This window comes from Arvicola amphibius, chromosome 10 (assembly GCF_903992535.2).
Source record: "Arvicola amphibius chromosome 10, mArvAmp1.2, whole genome shotgun sequence".
Taxonomy (NCBI): Eukaryota; Metazoa; Chordata; class Mammalia; order Rodentia; family Cricetidae; genus Arvicola; species Arvicola amphibius.
Genome location: NC_052056.1, coordinates 45,445,149 through 45,471,276, shown reverse-complemented (window position 1 = coordinate 45,471,276; position 26,128 = coordinate 45,445,149). Strand labels below are relative to the sequence as shown.

The 26,128-nt window shown below is 45.5% G+C and overlaps 1 protein-coding gene across 1 annotated transcript in view; it reads left to right on the top strand.

Annotated features, from left to right (window-relative positions):
• Positions 1 to 10,822, top strand: part of Sidt1 (SID1 transmembrane family member 1) — a 90,578-nt gene extending 79,756 nt beyond the window's left edge. Inside the window, 7 exon segments of the mRNA XM_038345230.1 lie at positions 1,512 to 1,558; positions 6,798 to 6,813; positions 6,815 to 6,904; positions 6,988 to 7,098; positions 8,349 to 8,417; positions 8,419 to 8,452; positions 9,714 to 10,822. Coding sequence (XP_038201158.1) covers positions 1,512 to 1,558; positions 6,798 to 6,813; positions 6,815 to 6,904; positions 6,988 to 7,098; positions 8,349 to 8,417; positions 8,419 to 8,452; positions 9,714 to 9,787 — 441 coding nt within the window. The 3' untranslated portion in view covers positions 9,788 to 10,822.
• The last annotated feature ends 15,306 nt before the right edge of the window (positions 10,823 to 26,128 follow it).

Below are 26,128 nucleotides of genomic sequence, written 5' to 3'. Positions count from 1 at the left end.
GGCTCCTACACATGCATAGCTGTCTCTACTACGAGCATTCTCATCAGGCTGTGGCATGGAACAGCATCGGCCTCTCCATCCGTCTGTGGGCCACACAACCACTACCTTGTCCTTTGTTTGGGTTTTGACAAACACTTAATAGCAGGTTCAAAGTGTACACAACACCATGCGACCAGTCTGGCTTGCCCAACACTCCTTTTGCGCTCTGCCTGTTACCTCTCTCCTTCCTTTGGCACTGCCAACCTCTTGATCTGCTTCTAGAGGGTCACCCTCCTTGTTTTGCCTTTCTCAGTGTGTCATGGGACTGGACTTCTTTCACTTAGTAACACACATTCACATTTCCTCTCTGTTGCTTCCATGACATGACAGCTCTTTTCTTTTTAGGTTCTTCTGACACTGCTCCATGGTCTTATAGTGCTACCAAGTATTGATCTGTGAACACACTGAAGGTTGTCTTGTTGCCCTCCAGGTTCGTGTAATTACAAATAAAGTTGGTATAGAGCAATCGTGGGGCGGGGTTTCTTGAACCTATGTTTTCAACTCATTGGGACGCATACCCTGGAGAGAAATTGATGGAAAAGGTTGGTAAAAAGTATTTAGTCTTGCAGTTAAAACAGAACAAACGCCAGCTGTCCCCCAATGTAGCAGAGCCTGTTTGTATTCCGACACAGTCTGTGTCAGGGACGAACTGTTCTGATGGTCCCACATCCTCACCAGCATTTCCAATCAGGCTTTTAGATTTTCACTATTCCAGTAAGAAAATAGCCTTTTGTCTGGTTTTGTTTTTCGACAGGGTCTCCCTATGTAGCCCAAGCTGGCCTGGTACTTGCTATGTGGAACAAGGTTGGCTCAGACTCAGAGATTCTCTTGCCTCTGCCTCACAAGTACTCAGATTAAAGAATTTTTTTTTAAAAAAAGACATTTCTTTTATACTCAAATGGATCACTTGGGAAGCCGAGAATTGGTAAAAATGAGAGATAGTGGCCATGCACCTGCAAATATAATTAAATATACCTAGAAGCTTGAAGTAGTCACAAAGGGGCAGAAAAGATGGAGAATAGATTTCACTCAGAGGAAACTTAATCATGTGGACAGTTCCCTTGCAGCTCCCGACCCCCATTCCTTAACTTCAGGGTTAAGATTGTGGCTTAGAGGTGAAAATTAGCTCCCTACATTTAGTTCTAAACTGTGCAGCCCAGGCCACGGGGACATGACCGCGAAATCCCCACTACTGAGTGACGAGTACATGTCACCAGCCTCCAGCTGCTCTGTCCCACTAACCTATGGAACAGCCCCCACCCCGGCTTTGCTGGCCACACTTTCTTACACGAGATACTCTACGTCCTTTTGTGGTCAGGTCTTGCTGTTCAGCCCTGACTCAGTATTAGTGTGAAACCCAGAAGGTGTCTTCCCACAAAGTAACTGTTTTCCCGTGGGTGACGCTTTCACTGCAGTGAGTAGCTAGCAAAGTGACTTCTAGTCTACACTACCTTCCATTTTGTCTTTTCCAGGACAGGATGGGGCTGCTCATTGCAGGGAATCTGGTTAACTGGTCCTTGTAAGTAGAAGTGATGTTCTTATCATTGTTAATATCTGCAACGCTCCGCTTAGAGTTCTTGGACTGTCATTTTTACAAGAAAATCTAAACTTAAGGAGACTGTAGACCTATTTGTCCCAGAGACTTGATTTTTAAAAAAGTATTAGGTGGTCCTTCCACCTGCAAAAAAAAAAAACCCAAACAAACAAAAACAAACAAAACAAACAAAAAAAACCACCGAAACAACAATAGCAATAAACAAACAGAAAATCAATCAAAACAACAACAACAACAAAAAACCCCCACTAGGATGTCTGGAGAGATGGATCAGTTGGTAAAGGCAACCTGCCGTCAAGTCTGGCAATATGAGTTCAATCCTCAGAACCCACAGGGTGGAAGTCGAGAACCAACTCCATTAGCTGTCCTCTGACCTACACACACACCACACACCACACACACACACACACACACACACACCATACACCCCCGTAATATGCTCATAGATACAAATAAGTAAAATATTGTAATTAAATAATGCACTAGGAAGCTCTTGTATACTGGTGGGGGCTTCTTCGAAAAACATTGATCCAAGATAGAATTTGCCCAACAAGACAAATATCTATGTGACAAATTGGATGGATGGGTGGATGGATAATGACTGAGAGAAAGAAAGGAAGGAAAGAAAGAAAAGGGGGAGAAAAAAGGGCATTTTGCCCATGAGTCCAAAAAATATAATTTAAAATTATCTTGTAGAACTTTGCATAATGACTATTGAGAAGACATTAGTTTTTATGAAATACTTCTTCCTTCATTTGTGGTATGTGTGCACGCGCATGTATGTGTGACTTTGCTATTTCTTTCTCTCTCGCTTTCTGTTCCAGCCATGTCATTCTCCTACATTTGTCCCTTTGTGTTGATGGAGCAGCGGGCCACGTTCCCGCCACCCCCGCTCCCGGCTGCCTGGCTAGCTTATGCCCCAAAATAACAACACACAAATTGTATGTATTCTTTCAAATACTGCTTGGCCCATTAGTTCAGCCTCTTATTGGCTAATTCTCACATCTTGCTTTAACCATATTTAGTAATCTGTGTAGCACCACCAGGTGGTGGCTTACTGGGAAAGATTCTAGCCTACTATCCGTCTCGGGTCAGAGAATCATGGCGACTTCCTCACTGCCTTCTTCCCAGCATTCTGTTCTGTCTATTCCACCCACCCTATGTTCTGACCTAGGCAAAAATAAAGCAGAGGTGCAACAGATGTGCATTCTCCGCTAGCTGAGATTATCTTATGTAGTCTTCTCACTTCCGACACATGAGATGCTTCGTTGGTATCGCAAAAATAAGTAACTGCAGCTGTTTTTACTTACAACTCTCAGCTAATGTGTTTCTCTGGCTCTGTGACTTTTGATCCTCCCCCCCATTCTTGATATGCATAAGGACACAATCCACTCACGAGACAAGATCAGTGGCCTCTTTTTCCCCACACAGCTCTATAGGATGTCAGGTCCAATAAGGTATGAGGTTTGATGTCTTGTAATTATAATTCCATGTTTCCCTGGCAGAGGGGCTCTTTCTCTGTTATTCCATATAGATAAAGAGTGATTGGATATGAATGTTAGATGTATGTTATAGTGTCTGGCTCACCTTTATCCTTCTGTTCGCTTGGTGCTGTGGATAAAACTTAGGGTCTTTTGCATGCTAAGCAAGTGCTTTTCCACAGAGCTGCACGCCAGCCAAGTCCATACTTACCTACTTATTAGAGTGTTACTTCTCTTAATCAGATCATAATGCAAACATGTGTTCAAGTGGAAGCAATCTATGGACAATCTTCAGTATTTACAGATCCCATATTTATGAATGTCAGCATCTATTTATGGATCATTATTTATTTACGTCTTATCCCTAAAGGAATAATTCCTGCATGGCCCTGAAGAAGAAAACCTTTGGTGTGTGTGTGTGTGTGTGTGTGTGAGAGAGAGAGAGAGAGAGAGAGAGAGAGAGAGAGAGAGAGAGAGAGAGAGAGAGAGACAGAGACAGAGAGAGAAAGAGTGAGAGAGAGGCGGGGGAGAGAGAGCACAGAGAGCAAGAGCCAAACAGCACACATATCAAATTGCTAATTGATGATCTGAGGAAAGGGCCACCCAAGAGTTTTTAGTGAACCGAGGATTTCAGAATCTGGAAGGGAGGGCATTTCATGAATAATCTGGAACACAGTCAGTTGGACTCTAAACTTCACGGCCATTAGTAACAGCTTTGCAGTTGAAATATTTAGGAATACAATTTGAGAGACAGGCAGAGTCTTTCTTCTGAAAATTTAATTGCCTTATTAGGACACACAAAAGAAAATTTAACCAACTGGAGAGAGATGTCAGGGCCTGGCGTGGAAGATAGATAGCTGTCCTCCAGCTAATGTGTCAATTTCAAATTAGAGCTTTTTCCTTATCACAAAATGGGTGAACAGTCCCCGAGAAGCAAGGTTAACATGAGGAAGGAGGGGCCGAGAATACAGTAACTATTCCACATTATCCAATAGAACTTTCTGGAATTGCATAATACTCAGTACCTGCACAGTCCTAAGAAGAACCATGTGGGCATTGCGATGCTGGAATGCGGTCCGTGTGTCTGAGGAACTTTTCAATTCTGATTTAGTTTTAACCGATTTACATTTAGATAGCCATGTGTGAGGGCCACGGGGGTTGACATAGGCTAGCCTAATAAGGCAATCTAATATTAAAATATAAATAAAACAGAGCGAGGCAAGACACTGAACCCAAAATTAGAACTATAGACCAGTGAGTCAGATGAAGAGGAGGGAAGCAGATGTTGCTGGTGCATGCCTGTAACTTGGCTATCGGGATATAAGGCAGAGAGGATCCCAAGTTCAAGGCCAGCCTGGACATCTAATAATATGAAAATGGTTCAATCCTCCAGTACAGTGAAAGCAGACAGAACAGAGACAAGAAAAATCCTGATGAAACACTATGTCAATATAGATTTCATTGCATTTAAGATTAACACGTGATGAATTACATCTATGCACAAATGTAGTTTAGCATGATGTCTCAAACACATGTGCTCTGCATTCACAGATCAACTCCACCTTCCTTTTATCTACCTCTCTCCACTTCCCAACTTCCAGCCTTCACTAGTCTTCATTTGGGTTTGATTTCCATTTCCCTGGTAGCCAATGACCTCAATGACTCTGTCATAAATTTATTGGCCGTGTGTATGTATATGCTCTCTCTCTCTCTCTCTCTCCTCTCTCTCTCTCTCCGCTCTCTCTCCTTCTCTCTTTCTCTCTCTGTGTGTGCACACGCACACGCATGCATGCATGCATGCAGGTGCATACATTAGGGAGCTCCTTGCAGAAGTCAGAGGCATTGGCTGTCTTTCTCTATTGTACCCCTCATATTTCTCAGTATTTCCAACTGGACAGCCTGGCCAATGAGGTTCCAGGGTCTACCTGTCTCTTATGGGGTTACTGGAGTGTGAGTGTTCTGCCGTGCTGGGGACTAGAACGCAGGTCCTTCTGTTTGGGCAGTAAGCACTTTACCCTCTGAGCCATATCTCCTTCCCACATCTGTCCATTTTAAGTTGTATTCCTTGGTTTCTTAATTCTTTCTATTTGGATGTTGTTCGGATTTGCTTTTCTGTTGGTGTGATAAACATCACAACAAAAGCAGGGAAGGTTTGATGTCAGCTCACTGCTGTGGTCCATCATGAAAGGGAGGCAGGGGAGGGGTTGATGTCAGCTCACTGCTGTGGTCCATTGTGAAGGGAAGGAAGCAGGATCTGATGGCAGGAACCCGGAGACAGGAACCCAGAGGCAGGAACAAAGCAGCTCTGTAGAGGTGAACAATGCTCACTGGCTTATTCAGTCTGCTTTCTTGCACACCCCAGGACCATCTGCCTGTGGGTGACACCACCCATGGTGGACTGGGCCCCACATCAATGACTGATCAAGAAGGTGCCCTACAGACGCCCACTGCCTACCCTGATGAGGACATTTTCTTATTGAGGTTCCTCTTCCTAGATGACCCTAGAATGACATAAAAACTAACTAGGACAAATATTAACCCAAGATTAGCTAATCCAGGATTGTTTATAGCTATTTCCTGTTTTCTGATGCTTGTCTTTTTCCTCTGTGAACTCTTTGCTATGTAGAAGCTTTTTATTTGGTAAAATCCCACTTGTCAATTTTTACTTTTGTTTCCTAGAGCCACGCTATAGTTGTCCTCATTTTGTGTTTACTGTTTGTTTGTTTTTATTTGTCTGTTTGTGACAGGGTTTTTCTATCTAGACCTGGCTTGTTTGGGCCTCACTTTGTAACCCAGGTTAGCTTCTAGCTCCTGGCAATCTTCCTGGCTCAGCTTCCGGAGTGCTGAGATTACAGGTGTGTACCACACCCACCCACCACACTGTAGGTCTTAAACGTATATTTATTTAAAAAAAAAAAAAACTTCAGATAAGGAGATGAAGAAAGCCACAGCTGGATGTTGCATGCACCTTTAATCCCAGCACTCAGGAGACAGAGGCCAGTGTGGTCTACAGAGCAAGTTCCAGGGTAGCCAGGGATACGCAGAGAAACCCTGTCTCAGGGAGGAAAAGTTAACAATATTTTGTTACACTGAATAGAAATTTTAAACAGACTTAAGGTTCACCCCCAGTCAAAGTAAATTTCAGTGCTAAATTAATTACGGACAGCTGGCATTGACTTGGTAATGTTGTCAAGCCAATTACTGAGGTAATCCTACTGGCAGCAATCTGTTCTGATGACCAATGGACTTAAATGAAAACAAAGGCAGCATTCTGGAACATTCCCTTATTCATGACAGTGCTGTTTGTAATCATGAATGCTGAAGAATTCTGGGAAAAAACATTGCACCCAGAGAGGAACGATAACTGTGCGTTCACTCACAAGACCACTGTGAAGGCACAAAGGAGGAATGTTCTGGCAAAGATCGATCAATTGAAAGATAATTTACATCACTCATTAAGTTGTGTAATTATTACTCACCACCCAAAGACATTTCAATTACCAGAGGACCACATGAAAGATGGTATGACCTGGTGACATGGCCATCTTGGCTTTTCTATAACGTTCACACAATGCCAAACTCACCTACTGCGCATGTCTCAGACTGTATCCCTGGCGTCACAGAAAGCATAGTTGTATCTTAAAGTGCGGTTTTAACTAGTAAACTCCCACAGTGGTTAACGATCCACTCACGCGCCGCTAACACCCTATGCACACCTGCAGTGCCATCTTTGGACTGTTTGTGGCGGCCCAGGGACTTCGCATCCTACGTGCTGGGCATCTTCATTTTCAACCTGCTGCTGTACCTGGCTTTCTACATCATCATGAAGGTGAGCACAAGGGAGGAGCTGGCAGCGCGGGGAGCCTGCCCACTGCTGGGGCTGCGGCCTCAGTGGTTTGCATCTCTCCGCAGCTCCGCAGCTCCGAGAAGATCCTCCTACTACCACTCTTCTGCATCGTGGCCACCGCGGTGGTGTGGGCTGCGGCCCTGTACTTTTCTTTCAGAACCTCAGGCAGCTGGGAGGTAAGAGCCCCTTCTTTTATCTGAGCAGTTCTCACTCCCTCCTGTCTTTTGAACCTTTCTCCCTCCCCTGCATTCGTTGCTTCTCATCTCTCCCCCCCCGCCCCCCCCATCATTTAAGTTCACAGCTTTCTTTGGGAGAGAAAAGGCAAGGGGCGTGTGGTCAGCATGGCCAGGGTAATGCTGCATGAACTTGCAAGGCCTGGAGATACCACCCATGTGATCTTCACCAGGTCTCTGGTGGCCTGTTCCCAGAGGTGTTTAACGCTCAATTAGCATATTGTCGCCGTCTTTCCGTCTTTCCCCGGCATAGTCGTCATCCTTCAATAAAGGCAGGGGGAGGACAGGAAAGCTGAGCCCTCAGAAACCAGTGCTGCATCTGAAGCACAAGCAGGATGTCTCCGCTCTCTACCACAGCCATATCAGCAATCTGATCTTTGAGCATCTAACTGTGTGACTGCAGACAGAAAACTCATGAGCAGCCATCCTGTCTCGCAAAGACCTGACAATACTTAGCAGCCATTAACTTACCTTCTGTGGCTGTGCAGTTCCCACACTGGGCATTTCCTAGAGCAGTGGCTCTCAACCATCCTGATTCTGTGGCCCTTTAATACAGCTTCTCATGTCGTGGTGACCCCACCCATAAAATTATTTCATTGGCAACTTCGTAACTGTCATTTTGCTACTGGTATGAATCATAATGTAAATCTCTGATATGTGCAGATATTTAGATATGTGTCCCTTGTGGGGGTCTCGGCCCACAGGTTGAGAACTGCTTTCCTAGCGATAAAGCCACACATCGTGTGGCCACTGAGTCTGGCTTCATTCATGCAGAGTGTGGTGTAATGATTTCTAGGTCATCCATGCTATGGCCCTGCATCAGCGTGTCTTCTAATTACTGAGCAGTTTTTTGCATTGTGAGGCACGGCACAGGCGATCTTCGCTAGTTCTTTTATGGTCCGTTCCCAGGGGTGTTTAACGCTCGATTAGTATATTGTCAACCTCCTTCCCATCTCAGTCTTCGTCCGTCAATAAATTCAAGGCTAGGACAGGAAAGCTGAGGCCCTCAGAAACCCTATCAGTGCACTCTGGACAGTTGGGTTGTCTCCATTCTGGGACTAGGATAAATAGCGTTGCTGAGAGCAATTGTACACGACCCTCAAAGCTGACTTGCCGGGTGCTTCCCTCAAAATCAAACCCTGGAATGATTGACCTGTGGGACCTTGCCCACATCTTGCGTCCCCTTCCTCCAGGGAACCCCAGCAGAATCCCGGGAGAAGAACCGAGAGTGTGTGCTGCTGGACTTCTTTGATGGCCACGACCATCTGGCACTTCCTCTCTGCGACTGCCCTGTTTTCTCCTTCCTGGTGAGTCACTCAGAGCCTCTTGCTGCTCACCCTGCTTCTGCAGTCCTGCATATTCCCTGCTGTTCATCCTCTGCCTCTACCGCCTCTACCTTCCCTCTAGTTACTCTCTGCATTCGTTCATTGCCAGTCATGCGCTGACCATCTCTCTGTTCCTTTTTTCTCTGACTGTGACTTCTGTGAGGCCACAACTTTCATTTTCCTCTACTTTTCAATGTCTGTACACACAGGGGAGTGACAAAATTATTTTCCGTGAGTTGCACGGTGCCCCGGGACAGAATTGGTTATTGGATTCAAATGCTCAGAATTCCCCCAGGAACCACTTAAGGCATTCGCCAAAATTTGTGGAATTGCTGCTTCTCGTGATAGACTCTCTTCCTTCCCTTCCTCCAGGCTCACTGTGTATCTTGTAAAGATTGGGTTCCTAGAGAAGCTCAAGAAGCCACCCAGCCAGCATGTTCCTAATCTAGGGTTCCTGGGATTTGCCCTTCCCAGAATCCATTAGTAGTTATGCTAATGTAAGATGAATGTCCTCGGCATCCTTTAGTCCTTTTTTAAAAAAAAATTTCCTAATTTAAAGAATTAGGTACCTATCATCCCCAGAGGCCAGCCATGCAATCATAAGAGTGGAGCAGGGCTTCCCTCTAGTGGCCAGAGTGGAAAGTACACCCAGTCTGGACTTCTATGATAGGGAGCTATGGGGTAACAGAATGGGGCTAGTGACTTCATGTGGAGAGGGAATTAGGGCAAAGTAGAAATGGTTCTTATACAGAAACCTTCAATACTTCATTTCCGATGAATTTTATATGTCACCTTCTAAGTAATGACTACCCAGGCCACCTTACTCAAATACTTTACCATCCCCCACCCCAAGCTCCGATACTTACTCCCTGGTTTAGTTTTAACCCTCACACATAGTCTGTGAAATACACTGCATCCTACCTCATGTGCTTTCTTCCTGTTTAAGAACCTTTCCCGGATGTGAGCTCTAGGGCAGAGGATGGATGCCGTTTTCGTCCTCAACTGTGTCTCTAGTGCCAAGCATAGCACACGAGAACCCTCTTCACGAGTATTTCAAGAAATTTACACATGAGCTGTAATTAGTAATAATAAGTCCCAGCTAAAAAGCAAGGCCTTGTGGATCACTGCCAAAAATATGCGAACAAGTGAGGGGACATGCCATTTCCAGTCTGTGGACGGCAGGAAGTGGGAACTTGGTGTGGCCAGGACTTATTCCCTTCCCATCTCCAACCCTCTCACTTCAGGTGTTGCTGACCCTGGATGATGACCTGGATGTGGTTCGCAGAGACCAGATCCCTGTCTTCTGAGCCTCCAGCATCACAGCGGGGAGAAGGCCCAATTCACTTTGGTGCTGTTTCGTGGGCAATGTGACCACAGCAGCATGTCCACTGCCAGACACTCCACTGGGCTCTGGGGAGTCGACTGTGTCTGCATTCACACAGGAAGGCTAGAACTTGGGGTGAGCTGCACCCCGAGAAGAAGGGGAGAAGGGAAGGCCTACTGTGTGCAGAGGCAAAGCCAGGAGGCTCAGGAGTCTCTGTCTGCAATTTAGAGTTCAATCTGGACAAGCTGCATCAGGCCAGCTTGCTGCCCCGGCCCCTTCCATCCTTACTGATTGGCAGGAAGACTAGCTACTTGTACCTCCCACCTAGAGTCTTTGGTGTGGCCACTGCCACCCTTGTAAGACACCTACTGCTCTAGAAGCCTAAAGCACCGTCTCACTTCCCCCAGCCTCTGAGGGTGTGATCCTCAGATAAGGTGCAGAAGTGGGACCAAGTCCTCACCCAACTGAGAGAGACCTTCTGGTAACTCAAGTATTCAGAGGGAATGTTGAACAACCCCCCAGGGTCCTGACGCTACTGGAAATGCTCAGGCTGCGACTTTGCCACCAGCACCTCTGAGCGGATGGACAAGGCTGTCCCCAAGGACTGGGGAATCACCAATTTCCAAGTGTCTTCATCTTACCACGGGAGGGTGACCCAGCACGCTGGTGCGGCCTTCTCAGAAGGGCCCTCTTTCTCCCCAGACGTCTACCAGTTCCGAGATGGATAAGGGAGGGAGGAAACTACAGCAGAAGCGAGAGCAGTGACAGACTGTGCCAAGTGCCTGCTCTCCTCAGCTTAAGGACTCTGGATCCTGGAGCAAATTCAACAAAGCAACAGGGCTTGGTGGTCCTCTCATACACAGCTGAACCGGTGCCCATATGCCCTTTGCAGGGAAGTAAGTGTTCCCAGCAATGTAACCTGGAGTCCTCCACCCTTGAGCCTCTCGCCTGTGACTTAGGTAGATGTCACTCAGGATGGTCACATGTTCTCCTCCCCCACTTGGGTTGCAGAGATCAGAGCTGATCCAGTCACCTAACACTGCATCTCTCTAAAATGTAGAATGGCTCAGCGCTCTAGTTCCGCTTGCTGGTTGCCTGGGGTGTGTTGTTATCAGAAAGCAGGCACCCCTGCCTATTTGCTTGTGAAACTGAAGTCTCGCCTCACCCGTGAGTTCTTGATCACTTATTAAGGAAGCAGATCAGGCATTCCTCTTTTTAAAGGTTATTGTTGTTTATCTCAACTGTCTGCATACTGTTCAAACATGTGCTTTGAAAGTTCGAATGGCAAGGTTTTCTTGATTTTAAAAAGGCAAAGATAGTTTCCATGAATAATTTTGTGTGTTTTGTCTTTCTTTCCCAAATGGTCTCATGTTTGCAGTTGGTTATTCTTCATTACTTTGGAACTTGCTGGTTTCTGTGGGTCCTATGAAGACTGTCCGTTAGATGGCTGTCCTACTCAAACATCTTTACAGAAGCAAGAAAGTTGCAAACAAGAGAGAAGTTGTGCCTAAGGCCCTTAATTCCTGCCCAGGCAGAGGCAGGTGGCCATGTGACTCAAGACCAACCTGGTCTACAAAGTTGAGTTCCAGGCCAGCTAGTGCTACAGTGAGACCCTGCCTCAAAACAAAAGAAAGCAAGTTCAGCCGGGCGGTGGTGGCGCACGCCTTTAATCCCAGCACTCGGGAGGCAGAGGCAGGCGGATCTCTGTGAGTTCGAGACCAGCCTGGTCTACAAGAGCTAGCTCCAGGACAGGCTCTAGAAACTACAGGGAAACCCTGTCTCGAAAAACCAAAAAAAAAAAGAAAAAAAAAAAAGAAAAAGAAAGCAAGTTCAAATCTGATTGCTTATGGCAGATTGTGGATTCTTTCAAAGCAGTCCTCCCGTTGTTGAATCCTAAATAAACCAGTAAGGAAAACCCATCCAAACAGCCCTGTGGCGTGAGTGAATAAATACAAAGTCACACTGTTTTATAAGCTTGTTTGGGGCAGAGAGTCAGTGAAAACAGGACAGTAGATAGGGCCCTATGGAAAGGGAATAGGGAGGGTGACTGGGCCGCTGTGTTCTTGTGTTCTGTTGTGTCTTGTTGTACAATAATGTCATATATCCTGGCCATTTCTGTTCAGCAGGACCAAAAAGCCCCAGACCAAGCCTGCTTTTGAAAATAGAATTTCCACCAGGCGGTGGTGGTCCATACCTTTAATCCCAGCAAATGGGAGGCAGAGGCAGGCTGATCTCTGTGAGTTCGAGGCCAGCCTGGTCTTGGAAGTTAGTTGTGCTTCATCTGGGATGCCAGTGTGAGCACTGGGGTAGAGGGGGGTTCACTGGAGATGTCAGGAGCCTCCGGACATCACTGGGATCTAAAACAACACTTCTGCTAACTCTCTGCCACATTCGTGCGCTTTGCTCCTTAAAAGCAAAGGCCAGGCTAACTCTGAGGGCCGAATGAAGCTGGCAGGTAACAGAGTGAAGGGCGGAGGCTCTTGGCTGAGAACACTCACAAGTAAAGAGAGCTTCTCAGTTGGAGGGCAGCAGGGATGCAACAGCCAGGGGAGCAAGACTGCGTCCATAAAATATGAACTCCTCGCGCCTCTGACAAACACAGAGGAGGTAGCTGCACCTGTTCACGCAGGATGCCTGGGAGATTCGCCTGGTTTTATTTTAGCAGCAAGAGAAGCCAATGGAAAACTGGAGTCTATCTGGGGAAGGGACTTTCCATGACTCAAGGCAATCCCTGAGCCAGCAACTGGTGCTGAAAGCTATTGCAGCTGCTTCCCCGGTATCTCCGGTCGCCCTGCAGAATGTTCTGTGGGGTTGCAAAAGGCATGCGTCAGCTAATCAAATAATGCCCAGATGCTTCTCATTCTGAGTGACAGGCACTCTGTGGGAAACTGTGGGGAAAAGGCAGGAATGGTCTTGCAAGAGGCACCTTCATAGAAGCAGCAGTCACGTGTGAGCGAGACCACAGAGGCAGACCTTTAGTCCGCGTGTGTCGGCCTGCTGGCTGGGTGACCGAGGTTAAACTGCAGAAACTGTGACGGTCTTCATAGCGGCTCCGCAGTGTTACCCAAAGCTCACAAAGCGGTAAGGGCCCAGGAATGCTGTCAGCACAAGGCTGGTCCTCAGGGCCCACCTCCTAAAACCCACAGGGCTATGGGACCATGGCATAACCTTCAGCTGTCCTGGATCTCTCCTTTCAGATCCTCCCTGGCAGCCACCAGTCCTGTTTCCTGCCCTCTTCTGCAGGTGGCCCTAGGGTTGGGAAGCCTTTTGACCTTCAGAGGCAAAACCCAGATTATTACCTCTCCAATCCCTAGGCTCCTCCTTGCCGTCTCCTGCGGCATTTTTCTCTTAATCCCAATTAAAAAAAATTAATGCTTCCAAAGTTGGGACCTAGTGGAGAGTCTGGCTATAAAGAGTATCGGCCTTTATGACTGCCATCTGGGCCCTGGGTCTCAGAGGAAGGAAAGCTTCCATTTTTGTCCTTTGGAGTGGCTGTTACCACTGGAGTCTAGTGAATGTCAGGTGTGGTGTCCCCCACACTCCTTACCCATCAGCCAGGGCTCCAACTAGCGAGCAAGCTGGAGGTTCTGCCTGGGGGGAGGGAGCCTCAGCCTCTCAGGTACCCAAACAGGTCCTAGAAGGAAGGACAAGGGTCAAGTGGCCACCATGACTCAGCTTCTGAAAGGAAGAAAGAACACAGAGTAAAGACTATTTGCCCAGCCTGCAGTTGGCCAAGCCCGGCCCCTGATGACTCCACCCAGCAGAGAGAACAGACGTTTCAGCTTCATTTGCTTCCTTTGTTTGGAGGAGGCCAGACATCCACCCAGGGCTAAACTTTAATGTCCCCTTGCTATAAAGCCACCATTGTCAACAAGGCTAAGTGCTTATTTGGATCTTGGTCACTAACACATCTGGAATCTGGGCAAACTTAACAAGCATCCCAGAGAAACTGGTTTGGTTGGAATTCTCAGGACACACTCACAGACCTGTGTAGTCTTCTTGACATGAAGGCTTCATGTTCGGACTGGAAGACAAAGAGGACGAGGTGATGGTTAATGTCCTCATCTTGACAGGCTCTGGAATAACTGGGAGGCAGGCCTCTGGGCACACCTGCACAAGATTATCTACACTAGGTTAGACTGGGGCATGCCTGTAAGGGATTGTCTTGGTTGGATTAATGAGCTAGGAAAGCCTACCTTAATAGTGGACAGCGTTAGTCCTGAGCTGGGTACCAGGCTGAGTTGCATAAAACAGGGAAGTGATCTGAGCGCACAGTATTGACAGCACTCATTGCGCTCTACTTCCTGGCTGCAGCTGCAAAATGACCAGCTGCCTCAAGCGCCTGTGGCTATGACCTCCCCATCAAAATGGACTGCTCTCCAACCGCAAGCTAAAACACACCCTTTAGGCTTTAAACTGCGTTTGTCAGATGTTTTGATACAAAGACAAGAAAAATAATTAAGATACCTGTTCTTTGGTTCGCCCAACCTGAGAGGATTGGTGCTCTGTCTGGTTTCGAGAATAGCATCATTTCCCCTGACGACTTAAATTTAAAACAAAAGCCAACAACACTCAGCACCAGGCAGGACAGGTGGCTCGGCTGTCAAGAGCACCTGCTGCTCTTCCAGAGGGACTGGCCCAGTTCTCAGTTGTGTGGAATGCATTGGTGAAAACATAGGCATACACAAAATATGTCAGGGTGCATTAAGGAAAAGAAATTAAAAACATTTCCCCACCGGGCAGTGGTGGCACACACCTTTAATCCCAGTGCTTGGGAGGCAGAGGCAGGCAGATCTCAATGAGTTCGAGGCCAGCCTGGTCTACAGAGTGAGTTCCAGGATAGCAGGATTGTTGCACAGAGAAACCCTGTCTCGAAAAACAAAACAAACAACAACAACAAAAAATCTCAGTGGCCAATGGTTTTGGTCCCTGTCCCTTTAAGAGACAAGCCATGCCCATTCCCTCCCCATCCCTGAGGCAGGCTGATCTTCAGCTTCCGGCCTGAGCTTGCTCTCTTTTCCATCTTCCTCTCGGAGAGGCAGCTTCGCTTCTGCCTCTCTCCCCACTTCTCTGCTTCCCCCCCCCCTCCCCTCTCTTCCCCCTTCGTAACTCCCCTGAATAAATATTCAACCTCACCATGTCTCTGTCTTCTGTCGGCCCGCCATGTGTCTCCCTGCCTGGGACCAGGGGGACCGGCAGCCATCTCTGCCTGGGACTGGCTGCTCCCAGAACCCACTGCCTGCCACCACATGGGCCGCCACCACCACTCGGGCCACTGCTCTGGGACTTCATAGCATTTGCTGCTTGCCTACAGCTGCCCCTCTGGGACTCTGTAGCATTCTTTAACAGCCGCTCTTCCAGAGGACCTGAATTCAATTTCTAGTATCCACATGGCAGCTCATTAACCCCAGTTCCAAGGGATCTGACACCCTCACACAGACAAATGTGTAGATAAAATATTTCGAAAAGAACTGTTTCCCTTTGATGGAATGTAACTAAAAGTAGGACCCGTATTTGAGTTCTTGGTTATTCCGCGTCTCCCTGTTGTATGTATGAGTCTGAATCTGTGCCTCCCTGAAGGCTGTCTTGTGAATTTGTCCCTGTGTCTGTGTGTGTCCTTACCAAAGGGCTTTTGCACTCTATTTATTGGAGCACAGAAAGGGAAGAAATGGGGGGTTACCTTACAGAAATCTTTAACAGGGCTTTAAAAGGGATTAAGTCACTCATCCTCAATGGACCCAGACTAACAAACAAAGGCTCTCAAGCAACACCTGAATATTGTGGATATTCATTTCATAAAGTTGCTTTCAATCTATTTGCTATTTCCAACATTTATTACTCTAACACACACATACAATGTGGTACTCTGGATCAGGGACATGGAGGAGAACATCATTTAAGTTTACGGCAATGTATTAGCCTAGGTTGTAAAAGCCTAGGGGAGTAACACTGTTCTCACAAAGGCAGATTGAGCATACTATAGGATAGCAGTCTTAAGTTTGAAGTGACCTACAAAGCATATTAGTGACTCTGTGTCAGGGACCATTGTCCTAAAGGACAGCAGAGGTCATTGCCCTAGGATGTTTACAGAGAACCTGCCCCACATCCCCACTATCTTGAGAACTATCTGTTAACGAACCGCCCCTTATTTCAATGTTAATGGATCACATGTTTAGGCAAAGTTCCTGCCTGCCCCTACCTCCACCCCATTCAAGGGCTATATAAGCTGTAACTTTCACCCCAATAAACGAGACCTTGACAATAGAATCTTGCTTGGTCTCCATTTCTCTCTCCAGCCCATGTCTTTCAGGTAGCGCCCCTTCAGAGGACCCTGAATAGCTGAGCCGGCCAAGCGGGGTTACAACTCTGAGGTCCGGAAAAAGTTTCAGTCTCTTATAAGTGATGTTTTAATAATAACATTATTGCCACACCCAACACCCATTTGGGCATCTTATATCCATCTGTTTTCCCAGATCCAGGGAGATCTGATACCCTCTTCATGCCTTCCTCTGTGGGTGGTTGCCTCCAGCACCATGTGGCATGCCCCCACCCACTCCAGACCTACACATTCAACCCAGAAATTCCTCAGGTCTCCTACATCCTTTGGCTTCTGTGAAGTCCCTGTGACCCAAGGCTCATCTTCTCCCCTGGATATGAACAATGGCTAACCACATTGGCCTTGAAGCAACACTACACTACACGTTAGTCAGACCTAAAGGAAATGTGCGCCACCCATTTCTTAGTATATCACAGGAGGGAAAGAGAGAAATCCAGTGGTCAGTTCCACATAATCCCGCTCTGGGCCACTTTAAGCTAAATCTTGACATCCCTTGTGGATAAAATCCTTTGTCCTTTAAACAAAAGATTATCTAAAGTGATTCAAAGTCTCTTATTTTCAGATAATGAAATGCTGCCACCAAAGAAAGATTCTAATTTGCATTTTATGGTTTTTATTATACTGCTTGTGCAAACTTCACAGGGCACCTGGTGCCAGGCAGGCCTCTTCCAGGGAGAGGGTGGCTTCAAGCCTATGTTTGCTCTGCCTCTAAAAACATGGGACAATTGTGGAGGAGTCTACTTTTTAGGGCATGAATTACCCCTTATCTTCTTCCTACCACTCCTCCATTCCCTTCACTCAATAGTTGGAAAATATTTGGACTAGGCAATGGGAGGAGCCGGGGCATAGCAATGGGTAAAAAACATACAGACTTTTCTACCCTGTGTTCTATAATCCAAATGGGAAGATGGATTAGAAACAAATTATTACAATGTATTCATTATAAGCAAGCAACAATGGAAGAATAGAATGGTCTAGCATGTCTTGGTTGGTCACTGTTCTATTGCTGTGAGGAGACACCATGACCAAGGCAATTTTCTAAGAGAAAGCATGTAATTGGGCTCACTTACAGTCTCAGAGGCTTAGTCCATTGCATCATGGCAAGGGAGTATGGCAGCATGCAGGCAGATGCTGGTGCGGTATCTAAGAGTTATATCCTGATCCGCAGAGAGAGACAGACAGAGAAAGAGACAGAAACACTCTGGGCCTGGCATGGGTTTTGAAGCCTCAAAGTCCACCTCTGGAGACACAGTTCCTCCAATAAGACCACACCTCCTTATCCTTCTAATCCTTTCAAAGAGTGCCATTCCCTGATGGCCAGGCATTCAAATATCTGAGTTTATGGGAACAATTCTTAATCAAACCACCATGGCATCCATACAGAAGAGAAAATAAATCCAAATAATTCTCAACAATTTTTCAATCTAGAATGTAAAGCCCTTATTGCTGGCACAACTTAGTATCTCTCTGCAACTCCATCCCAAGAAGGACTATTTGGTCGGCTAATTCTCCATCAAAGGCCTCTTTGGGGGGGGTGCATGTTTTCTCCTCCCCCAGTTCTATCACAAATGGTGAAAACGGTGCCTTGTATTTAGCATCAAAGAGAAGAGGCATGGTGGTGTATGTCTTTAATCCTAGCACGTAGCAGGCAGAGGCACACAGATCTCTATGATTCTGAGGCTTGCTTAGTTTACACATCAAGTTACAGGCTAACCAGGGTTACATATTGAGTGAGATCCTGTGGTGGGGAGAGAGAAATTAAAAATGGGAATTTAAAGATATAAGCCTCACACTAAATTGGCTCCAAATATGCCTGAAAATTCCCGGTTGACTTTTGAGTGTTGGGTTAATGTAAAAAGAGTGCGGATGGAATATGCTATGGGAGGAAGATAAGAAATGCCATACTGGAGGACGAACGGAAGCCCAGCTGAAGGCAGTTCAAACAGCCATGGTTCTCTATAAGAAATGCCATACTGGAGGACGAACGGAAGCCCAGCTGAAGGCAGTTCAAACAGCCATGGTTCTCTATAAGAAATGCCATACTGGAGGATGAACGGAAGCCCAGCTGAAGGCAGTTCAAACAGCCATGGTTCTCTATAAGAAATGCCATACTGGAGGACGAACGGAAGGCCAGCTGAAGGCAGGTTCAAACAGCCACGGTTCTCTATAAGAAATGCCATACTGGAGGACGAACGGAAGGCCAGCTGAAGGCAGGTTCAAACAGCCACGGTTCTCTTGCTTTTTCTTCCCCCCACCCCCAAGGCTCTTACTATGTAGCCTAGGCTGGTCTTCAACTCATGGTCCTTCTGGCTGTTCCCTAGTGCCGAGATGACAGGTATAATAACATCCTGAAGTACTGTTTCCTGATGGCCTAAAGGGGAGGTAAGATTTCAACTTCAGACATTCCTTAAAGCTTAAAATGTGAAAAGTGGCTTTAGACAAGAAGGTAAGTGTATTATTCAGGACTGCCTAAAGGAGCAGAATGGATAGAACACACACCACACACACACACACACACACACACACACACACTTTCTCTCTCTCTCAAGAGAGAAAGGCCACACATATAGTAGTTGTTCAGTCCATGAGACTGGATGTCTCTGCAGTCCAAACCCGGTGCTTGAGTCCTGGAGTATCCCTAGAGAGCTGCTGGTCATCAGCCTACACTGGAATCCCAAAATGTAGTTTCTAACACCATTGAAGGAATGCTTCAGGACCGGCATAGATGACCTTGCCAGTGAGGGTGAGAGCAAGCAAAGTCTCCCTTCTATGTCCTGTTATGTGGGTGCCACCAGAAGGTGTAGCCTAGAATTAATTGGGTCTTCTGACGTCTCTAGCATGGTCAACTACTTGGGTTTATAGTTTTTCCATATGTGGTCAAGTTGACAACCTTAGCCATCACAGTAAGCAAGCAGAGACGGGACATGGAGGGAAACACAATTTCAGGGTGACAAAAACAAAGAAGTAACATACAAGAGAAGAAAACTGTGTGACTTCCCCGGCAGCAGTGTACAGAAGTGTTGGTGGCCACTAATGGATAGAGCCTGCAGAATGTTGTTTAGTGAGAACGCTGTATACATGTTAGGGAAGAGTGGCTGGACCAAAGGAAGAAGAGCAACTATTGATGCAGAGGGTTTCACCTATTTGTTAGGTAGATTTTTTTTAAGGATTTATTTATTTATTATGTATACAGTGTTCTTCCTGCATGTATACCTGCACACCATAAGAGGATACAAGCTCTCATTCTAGATGGCTGTGAATCAGCATGTGGTTGCTGGGAATTGAACTCAGGCCCTCTGGAAGAACAGTCAGTGCTCTTCACCTCTGAGCCATCTCTCCAGTCTGTTAGGTAGATTTTTAAAAATTAATTAATTAATGTGCATTGGTGTTTTGCCTGCATGTATGTCTGTGTGAGGGTGTTGGATGCCCTGGAACTGGAGTTGCAGACAGTTGTGAGCTGCTGTGTGGGTACTGGGAATTGAACCCTGGTCTTCTGGAAGAGCAGCCAGTGTTCTTAACTGCTGAGTCATCTCTTCAGTCCCAATTTGTTAGGCAGACTAAGGGTGGGGGGCAGACTCTCAGGTTCCTCTGAGCTGAGGGTACAGAGACCTGCAGCTACTACAGGATGCATTTTAAAATACCACGTGTATGTGGTGGCCCAAAGAGGCCAAAGGTCAGAGAGTTTGGGGACTTGTTTTAGAGATTATTGTGCTTCTAACTGAAACAAAGGTCCCACCTAGTTGTAAATCAGAGTTCTGCTCTCTCAAGGCTATTGTCAACAGGTGTGGCTAGTTACCAGACCCCGTGCTCCTGAAATAGGGAAGTAGTTGGTTCCTACCTAAAACAAAAGTCTAAGGAATCAAGTTCTGTTCCCTTTATGGAAATAACTTGGGATTCCACCCAGGGAGTGGTTTGCCTACAGAGGGTTTGGTCTAGGGCAAGAGTCAAGGGCATGGCTTTCAATTTGTATGTTAATGCAGTCCTTTTGTTCTATTCCTACCTTTTGAAATCAGGGGTATATTAAGCTCTTGGAAATTAAACATGAACGAATGTTCAGTACTCACTGAAATTCCCTCCCGATACTATCCTATGTGTTTCTGCATTTTATTATTTTTGTTCACGTCTTGGTATTGCTTATTGTAATTCTAGATTCCCACGCCTCCACACTGGAAGAAAGGTAATCTTGTCAAGGCTGGCCTCTGACATGTAGGATCTAGCAATGTAGCTCAGCTGTTGGACTGCTTGCCTAGCATGCATGGAGCCTTGGGTTTGAGCCCATCACTGCATAAACTGGGCATGGTGCTGTATACTATGATCCTAGCATTCGGGAGGCTGAAGGCCGGAGGATCAGAAGCTCAAAGTCAAGGTGTTATAGATTAAGCACTGGTAGGGCACTTGCATACTAATCACTAGAATTGGGGTTCAGTCCTTAGTACTAGAAGAGCCAAGCATGACTCATGTAAGCTAACCAAATAAATTCCCAATTATCCCATATATATGTTTGTGCATGTATCCATTCAATCAATTCTGATTCTCAAAGAATCCTAATATTCAAAGCATAAATGAGACCAACCCCCAAGTAGCTGCTGCCCAAATGCAAGTGAACACATTACCTTGGAAGTACTTTTTCTTTATATGGTGCCAAGTTGCTCTTTTCTAAGTATTGTTCTGAATTGGGGATTGATCATTTCTGCATCATTTTTACCCCATCTGAAAACAATACATTGATCTGTAGATAATCAAACCCAGGGTCTTGTGCCACACACATAAGCCCTTATCACTGAGCTATGCTTCAGCCTTGCTTCATATAATTTTAGCCAGATGTATCGGTACATACTGTGATAGCAGCAGCTTGAAGGATAAGCAGGAGGCTAGTTGCTTTTAGGCCAGTGAGGGCTATGTATAAAACAAAAGCAAAACAATATAAAGCTTATGTAAGTTTATACAAAACAATAACTTTATATAGTTTTGTATAAATTTTTACACTGTACAATTCACTGTTTCCCCCTCATAAATTATGCTTGGTAAGCTTTTAACTCAGTTGATAAAGTTAGAGTAAAATATCCAACTTTCCGGTTTTTTTTTGGGGGGGGGGGGCAGGGTCTCGCTATGTAGCTCTGGCTGCTTCTGTCTCCCAAGTGCTGGGATTAAAGGTGTGTGCCACCATTCATGGTCCCCCAACTTTCTTTAGATTTAATTTTTAATTATGTGCATCTAAGTGGGTATGACCTGGGTGCAGATGCCTGAAGAGGCCAGAGGAGGGCGTTAGATCCCTCAAGCACGAGTTACAGGTGGTGCGAGCCACCTGACATGGGATCCTCTGAAGAACAGTATGTGCTCTTCTCAGCTAAGACACCAGTCTGGCCTAGCACCAGCTTTCGTCTCAAATTCCCATGCTTCAGTTTCTTCCGCTACTCGGCTGAGTGTTCAGCCTCAGTCGTCACTGAATACTCTTCATATGTGAAATCCTAATTTGGCTTTTTCTAAGGAATGTACTGGTGTGCAGTTTGCTCTAACAGTCTAGCCCCGATCATAACTGCTTTACTTGAGGTGTAATGCTGAGGAACACATGCCTACAGGAAATGTGCCATGGGATCTTTTCAGATAGATGGAAAAACTTAATTATACTACTTCAGATGTGAGACAAGGTGATCTGCAGTGAAATGGGGAGTGACCAGGAAAAAACTGAGAATTTACAATGCAAAAATTGCAAAGTTTATTTTCTTAAATAAAATACTATATCCATATCCATACAAATAATTATTACAACCATTAAAATGTTACATTTAACAATAAAAATTTCAAAACTTTAAACAAGAGCATGTTTTGGAATATTCACATCCTAATACAATGCATTTGTAAAAAGATGTCAAAATAAACAGGACCTATTCTTATTTACAACTGTAGGACAATCCTGATCCTATTATACATATCTGCTCTGTATTCCATTACAAAACAAATTAGTTTCCATTAGAATTATAAACCAAGTGATTTACAGTTATAGGACACAGTGCACAGAAGTCCGCTGGCTGGGTCACAGGGACACAGATTACACTACTGAAGCACTAAAACTCGTGTTTTCCTGGTGCTTGCCAACAGTAAGCATCACAACCAGTGTATCTATAAATAATCTGTGAAAGTAATCATGTTCTCCTCAATTTTCAACCTTTTTAAAAAACCAACATGAACACACACACATGCACGCACACACACACACACACACACACACACACACACAACCTGCTGAAAGTGGAAGATCTTTCCTTCACAGTAACACAGCTGCAGCATCTTAAGCAACACTGTCTGGTCCCTTCTCAGGAGTTCAACAGCCTGAAAATGTACCACTATCATCGAGCCTGTGCCCAGTGACCTTACAGATGGAAATGACTTTAAGACTTCGGGAGCAGGGGAGAAGAGAGGTCTCAGAAAGAGTGAAGACAAAATTAAACGGGTCAACTCTAGTTTCCTATTACAAACTGCATGGACAGCTGTACACACAACTGGGCCAAAAGGTTAAAGATTTTTTGTTTAAAAATGTGCTACAAGAGAGGTTTTTGTCTATGTCTCATGAACGTTAATGACAGGTTGTGCATTTATCCAGAACAGCTTGCAGATCACGCCCGGCATTCTCAGCCTAAGCTGAGTTATGTTTATGATGCACCTGTCGACACACATGTGACCCCCCTCCCCACAGAAACAATTACCGGGTAGAGTTTATGCCAACGTGAAAATGAGGATGTGGAAGGTCGGCCTGCCTCACAAGCTCAGGTACAGGTTCAGCTACACAACTTGCTAGCTACTTTGTCAACAATGGCTCAGAGGCAGTAAGGCAAGGGTGAGAAGCATTGGCGGTGCTGGTCATCTAGGAGGTGTTTGGTCACACGACGTGTGCCATCCCTGTAGCTCCTTGGCTGCAGCACAGGGCCGGCGGGGTGACATGCTCTGGGATCTGGTCTCAGGAATCAGAGGCACAGTTTCAGGGAAAGGGCAGTGCCAGGGCAGAGGTGTGGGGTCAGAACCAGAAACTCTGAGCCCAAGGTCCTCAGTGTTTCCCAGCCCACACGGACTGTCTCCATCTGAGCACTGCGAGCCCCACGGAGCTAATAAGAACAGCTTAGATTTTACTATAGTAGAATTCAGCACAGCACGAGCAGAATACAGAGTATAGTCAAGCAAAAAACAAGCAAGCAAACAAAACAAACCAACAAACAAAACCCTTGCTTTTTGGTAGAACTTTGGGAAAAGAAAAAATGCTGACATTCAGCCTGAAAGGCATCTCTAGAAAAAATTAATTTGCATATTCACATTGCAAAACAACCACTCAGAGATTAAGTCCATACTAATTTTTCTGGTCACTGGCTAATGGTTGCCCTCCAGATGTAACAGCCAAAGGCACACTTCTCCCAGTCACTCGGTACCTGGATGACAGCCCTGGAGTGCCTTTCAGGCATTAAGATACAGGCTCAAAGCTATTCTATTTTGGTTCCTCCTCTAACCTTTCCTTCCACCACAGGGGAGAAGTTTACCAACTTTAAACTAATGGCATTTTGAGGAATTGTTGCTGTTTAAGAAAGAGGGATAGGGGACCCACTACTACACACTGGTCTAATAGAGAGGGTGGGCCCAATCACATTTCAACATGGAGGCATAACTGTCTCGTGGACAAAGCCAGGCTGCCTGCCATTTGCTTGATGTGGAACAGCTAAAAGAGAGCCAGAGCCTTCACCTGTGTGAAGGAACGGTAAAACCAGAAGCACAGTAACAGTCTCATTTTAATGTTTCCATTAAAATGTATGTCTACATTTTTTTTTGAGTGTTAGTTTTAGCCTCTCCATGAGATGGCTAATGTTAAAAGGCAAGAGAAAGGCAAAAGAAGTTTCCTTAAAATGCTAAAAGGCTGATGTAAAAAGCTACCCTCCATTGCAGTTCAGCCTAATTCTGACCAGTGTCTGGGGACCCCCCAGCCTTCTGACATCACACCGCCACCACTGGGAATCCCGCCCTCCACTCTGACAGGGAGCGACCGCTGCAGTCTCAGAGCTGTGCTAGTGAAAACAGAAACAGAACTCCTGCAGAAATGTAAGACTTATAAAAACCCAGTGTCTATTAAAAACATTAAAATGGATTTATTTCATCTATAGTTGACATATTTAACAAATTCATTGAAGTAGACAAAGAGAAATCTAAAACTCTTCACTTCATTAGAACTTAACTTTGGAATGCCCAAAGGAACAGAGCATGTTTAGTGATCCTGTATGATCAACAGTCAGAACAAAATGCGCTAATCAATGACTCTCACTTAGGAGGCTGACATGATCTTGTGTACTTCCAGAAATTACAAAGTTATCTGTGGAAATGCTTCACATAGTCATGTTAAAAGGTTAGGACAGCATGAAACTTATAACCAAATTTGACTGCATTTTCTGCCATTACTTCAACAAAAGTTTTATCTTGATATTACCAGAAACCATTTAAGTTTCCTCCCCAAATTATTTAGCTTTAATTAACACTAATAACCCAGACTTTTAAACCAAGTGCAAACTTTCTAATCTGAGTCCATGTATGAAATGATCTCTACCACACAAGTGCATTATGTATTTAATTAGGGCCACATGTGAGCAGGAACCCAATTATTTGCAGACTTTTACATCTCACAGAAGGCTGAGATTCAGACAACCTCACAGTACTCTTCTCGGCATGAAAACCCTGACAACACAATGCTGTCTTGGGACAGAGCTGAGCTGCAGACAACCAAGTAAAAATAACCCCACGTATTAACAAGCTTAGGGTTTAGTGCTGCAGTCACAAATGGAGTTTCTCTGCTGGGTGGTGGGCGCACCTCGAGTCCAGCTACCTAAAAGGCTGAGGTGGAAGTTCTGTTTAAGCCCAGAAATTCAGGGCCAGTCTGGACAACAGAGCAAGATCCCTGTCTCAGAAACACAACACAAAACACAACACAACACAGCACGCAACCTTGGTTCCAATAATGCAAGCCTGCCCTTCCAAACTCAAGAGCCACCTTGATATAAGGACGCACGTGTGAAAGACAGCCACTAAGAGAAGGGGGAGGGAGGGGGAATGGCCATACACAACACTACCTTTAATGAACTTGGCAAACTGGGCCTCCAAGTCCAAAGACCACTCTGAATATTAATGCTTAAAGCAATTAATAAATGATTCTTTTTCCTCAGAAACCTTTCTATTGTGGTGTCCATGAGTTAAGTAATGCAACTGTGAAGCTCTCTTCTCCTCCAGGAACACTATGTGGGAGGAAACAGGCGTTTGCTCTGTTCACCAGGAAGGGTGATTTTCGGGCAACAGAAACTGACAAGGCACAAGAAGCCCTTTGCTGGGCCCTTAGACAGGCATTCGGTGGCGACTGCTCTGACCAGGGCTCTCACCTGTACAAAATGAAAACAAAGGAAAAAACGCAAACCCTCTGTGGTCCTTGGGCTGGCTTCTACTAAGCCAACGGGCCCATCTCTGCATCTGTCCTTCTCTCTCCATTCAGTTTTACCAGAATGGAGCAACAATTGAAAGCTAAGAGTTTAAATGGTTTTTAAAAAAAATTCAGCACATAAATTTTTTTTCTTAGTTTTAAGTTCTCAAGACTTAATATATGCTTTAAAATTAATTACTAATTTAGTGGTGTTAAAAAACATCTACAGCAGGACCTTTTTCCTCCTACCAAGTTGCCTTGTCCAACCTTGATATTAGGGTTTCTGTATAATTTTATTGTAACTTGTTATGCAGTGTTTGGTTGAAGGGAAAGGGAGAAGTGGATCTGGAGGATCGGAGAGGTGAGGAGGGCGATGGGAGGAGTGGAGGGAGGGAGACTGCAGTTGGGATGTAATGTATGAGAGAAGAATGATATTAATAATAATCTTTAAAAAAACTACAGCATGCGTTAGAGCAGGGGTTCTCAACCTGTGGGGCTCAAATAACCTTTCACAGGGGTTGCCTAAGATTCTCAGAAAACATTATGAT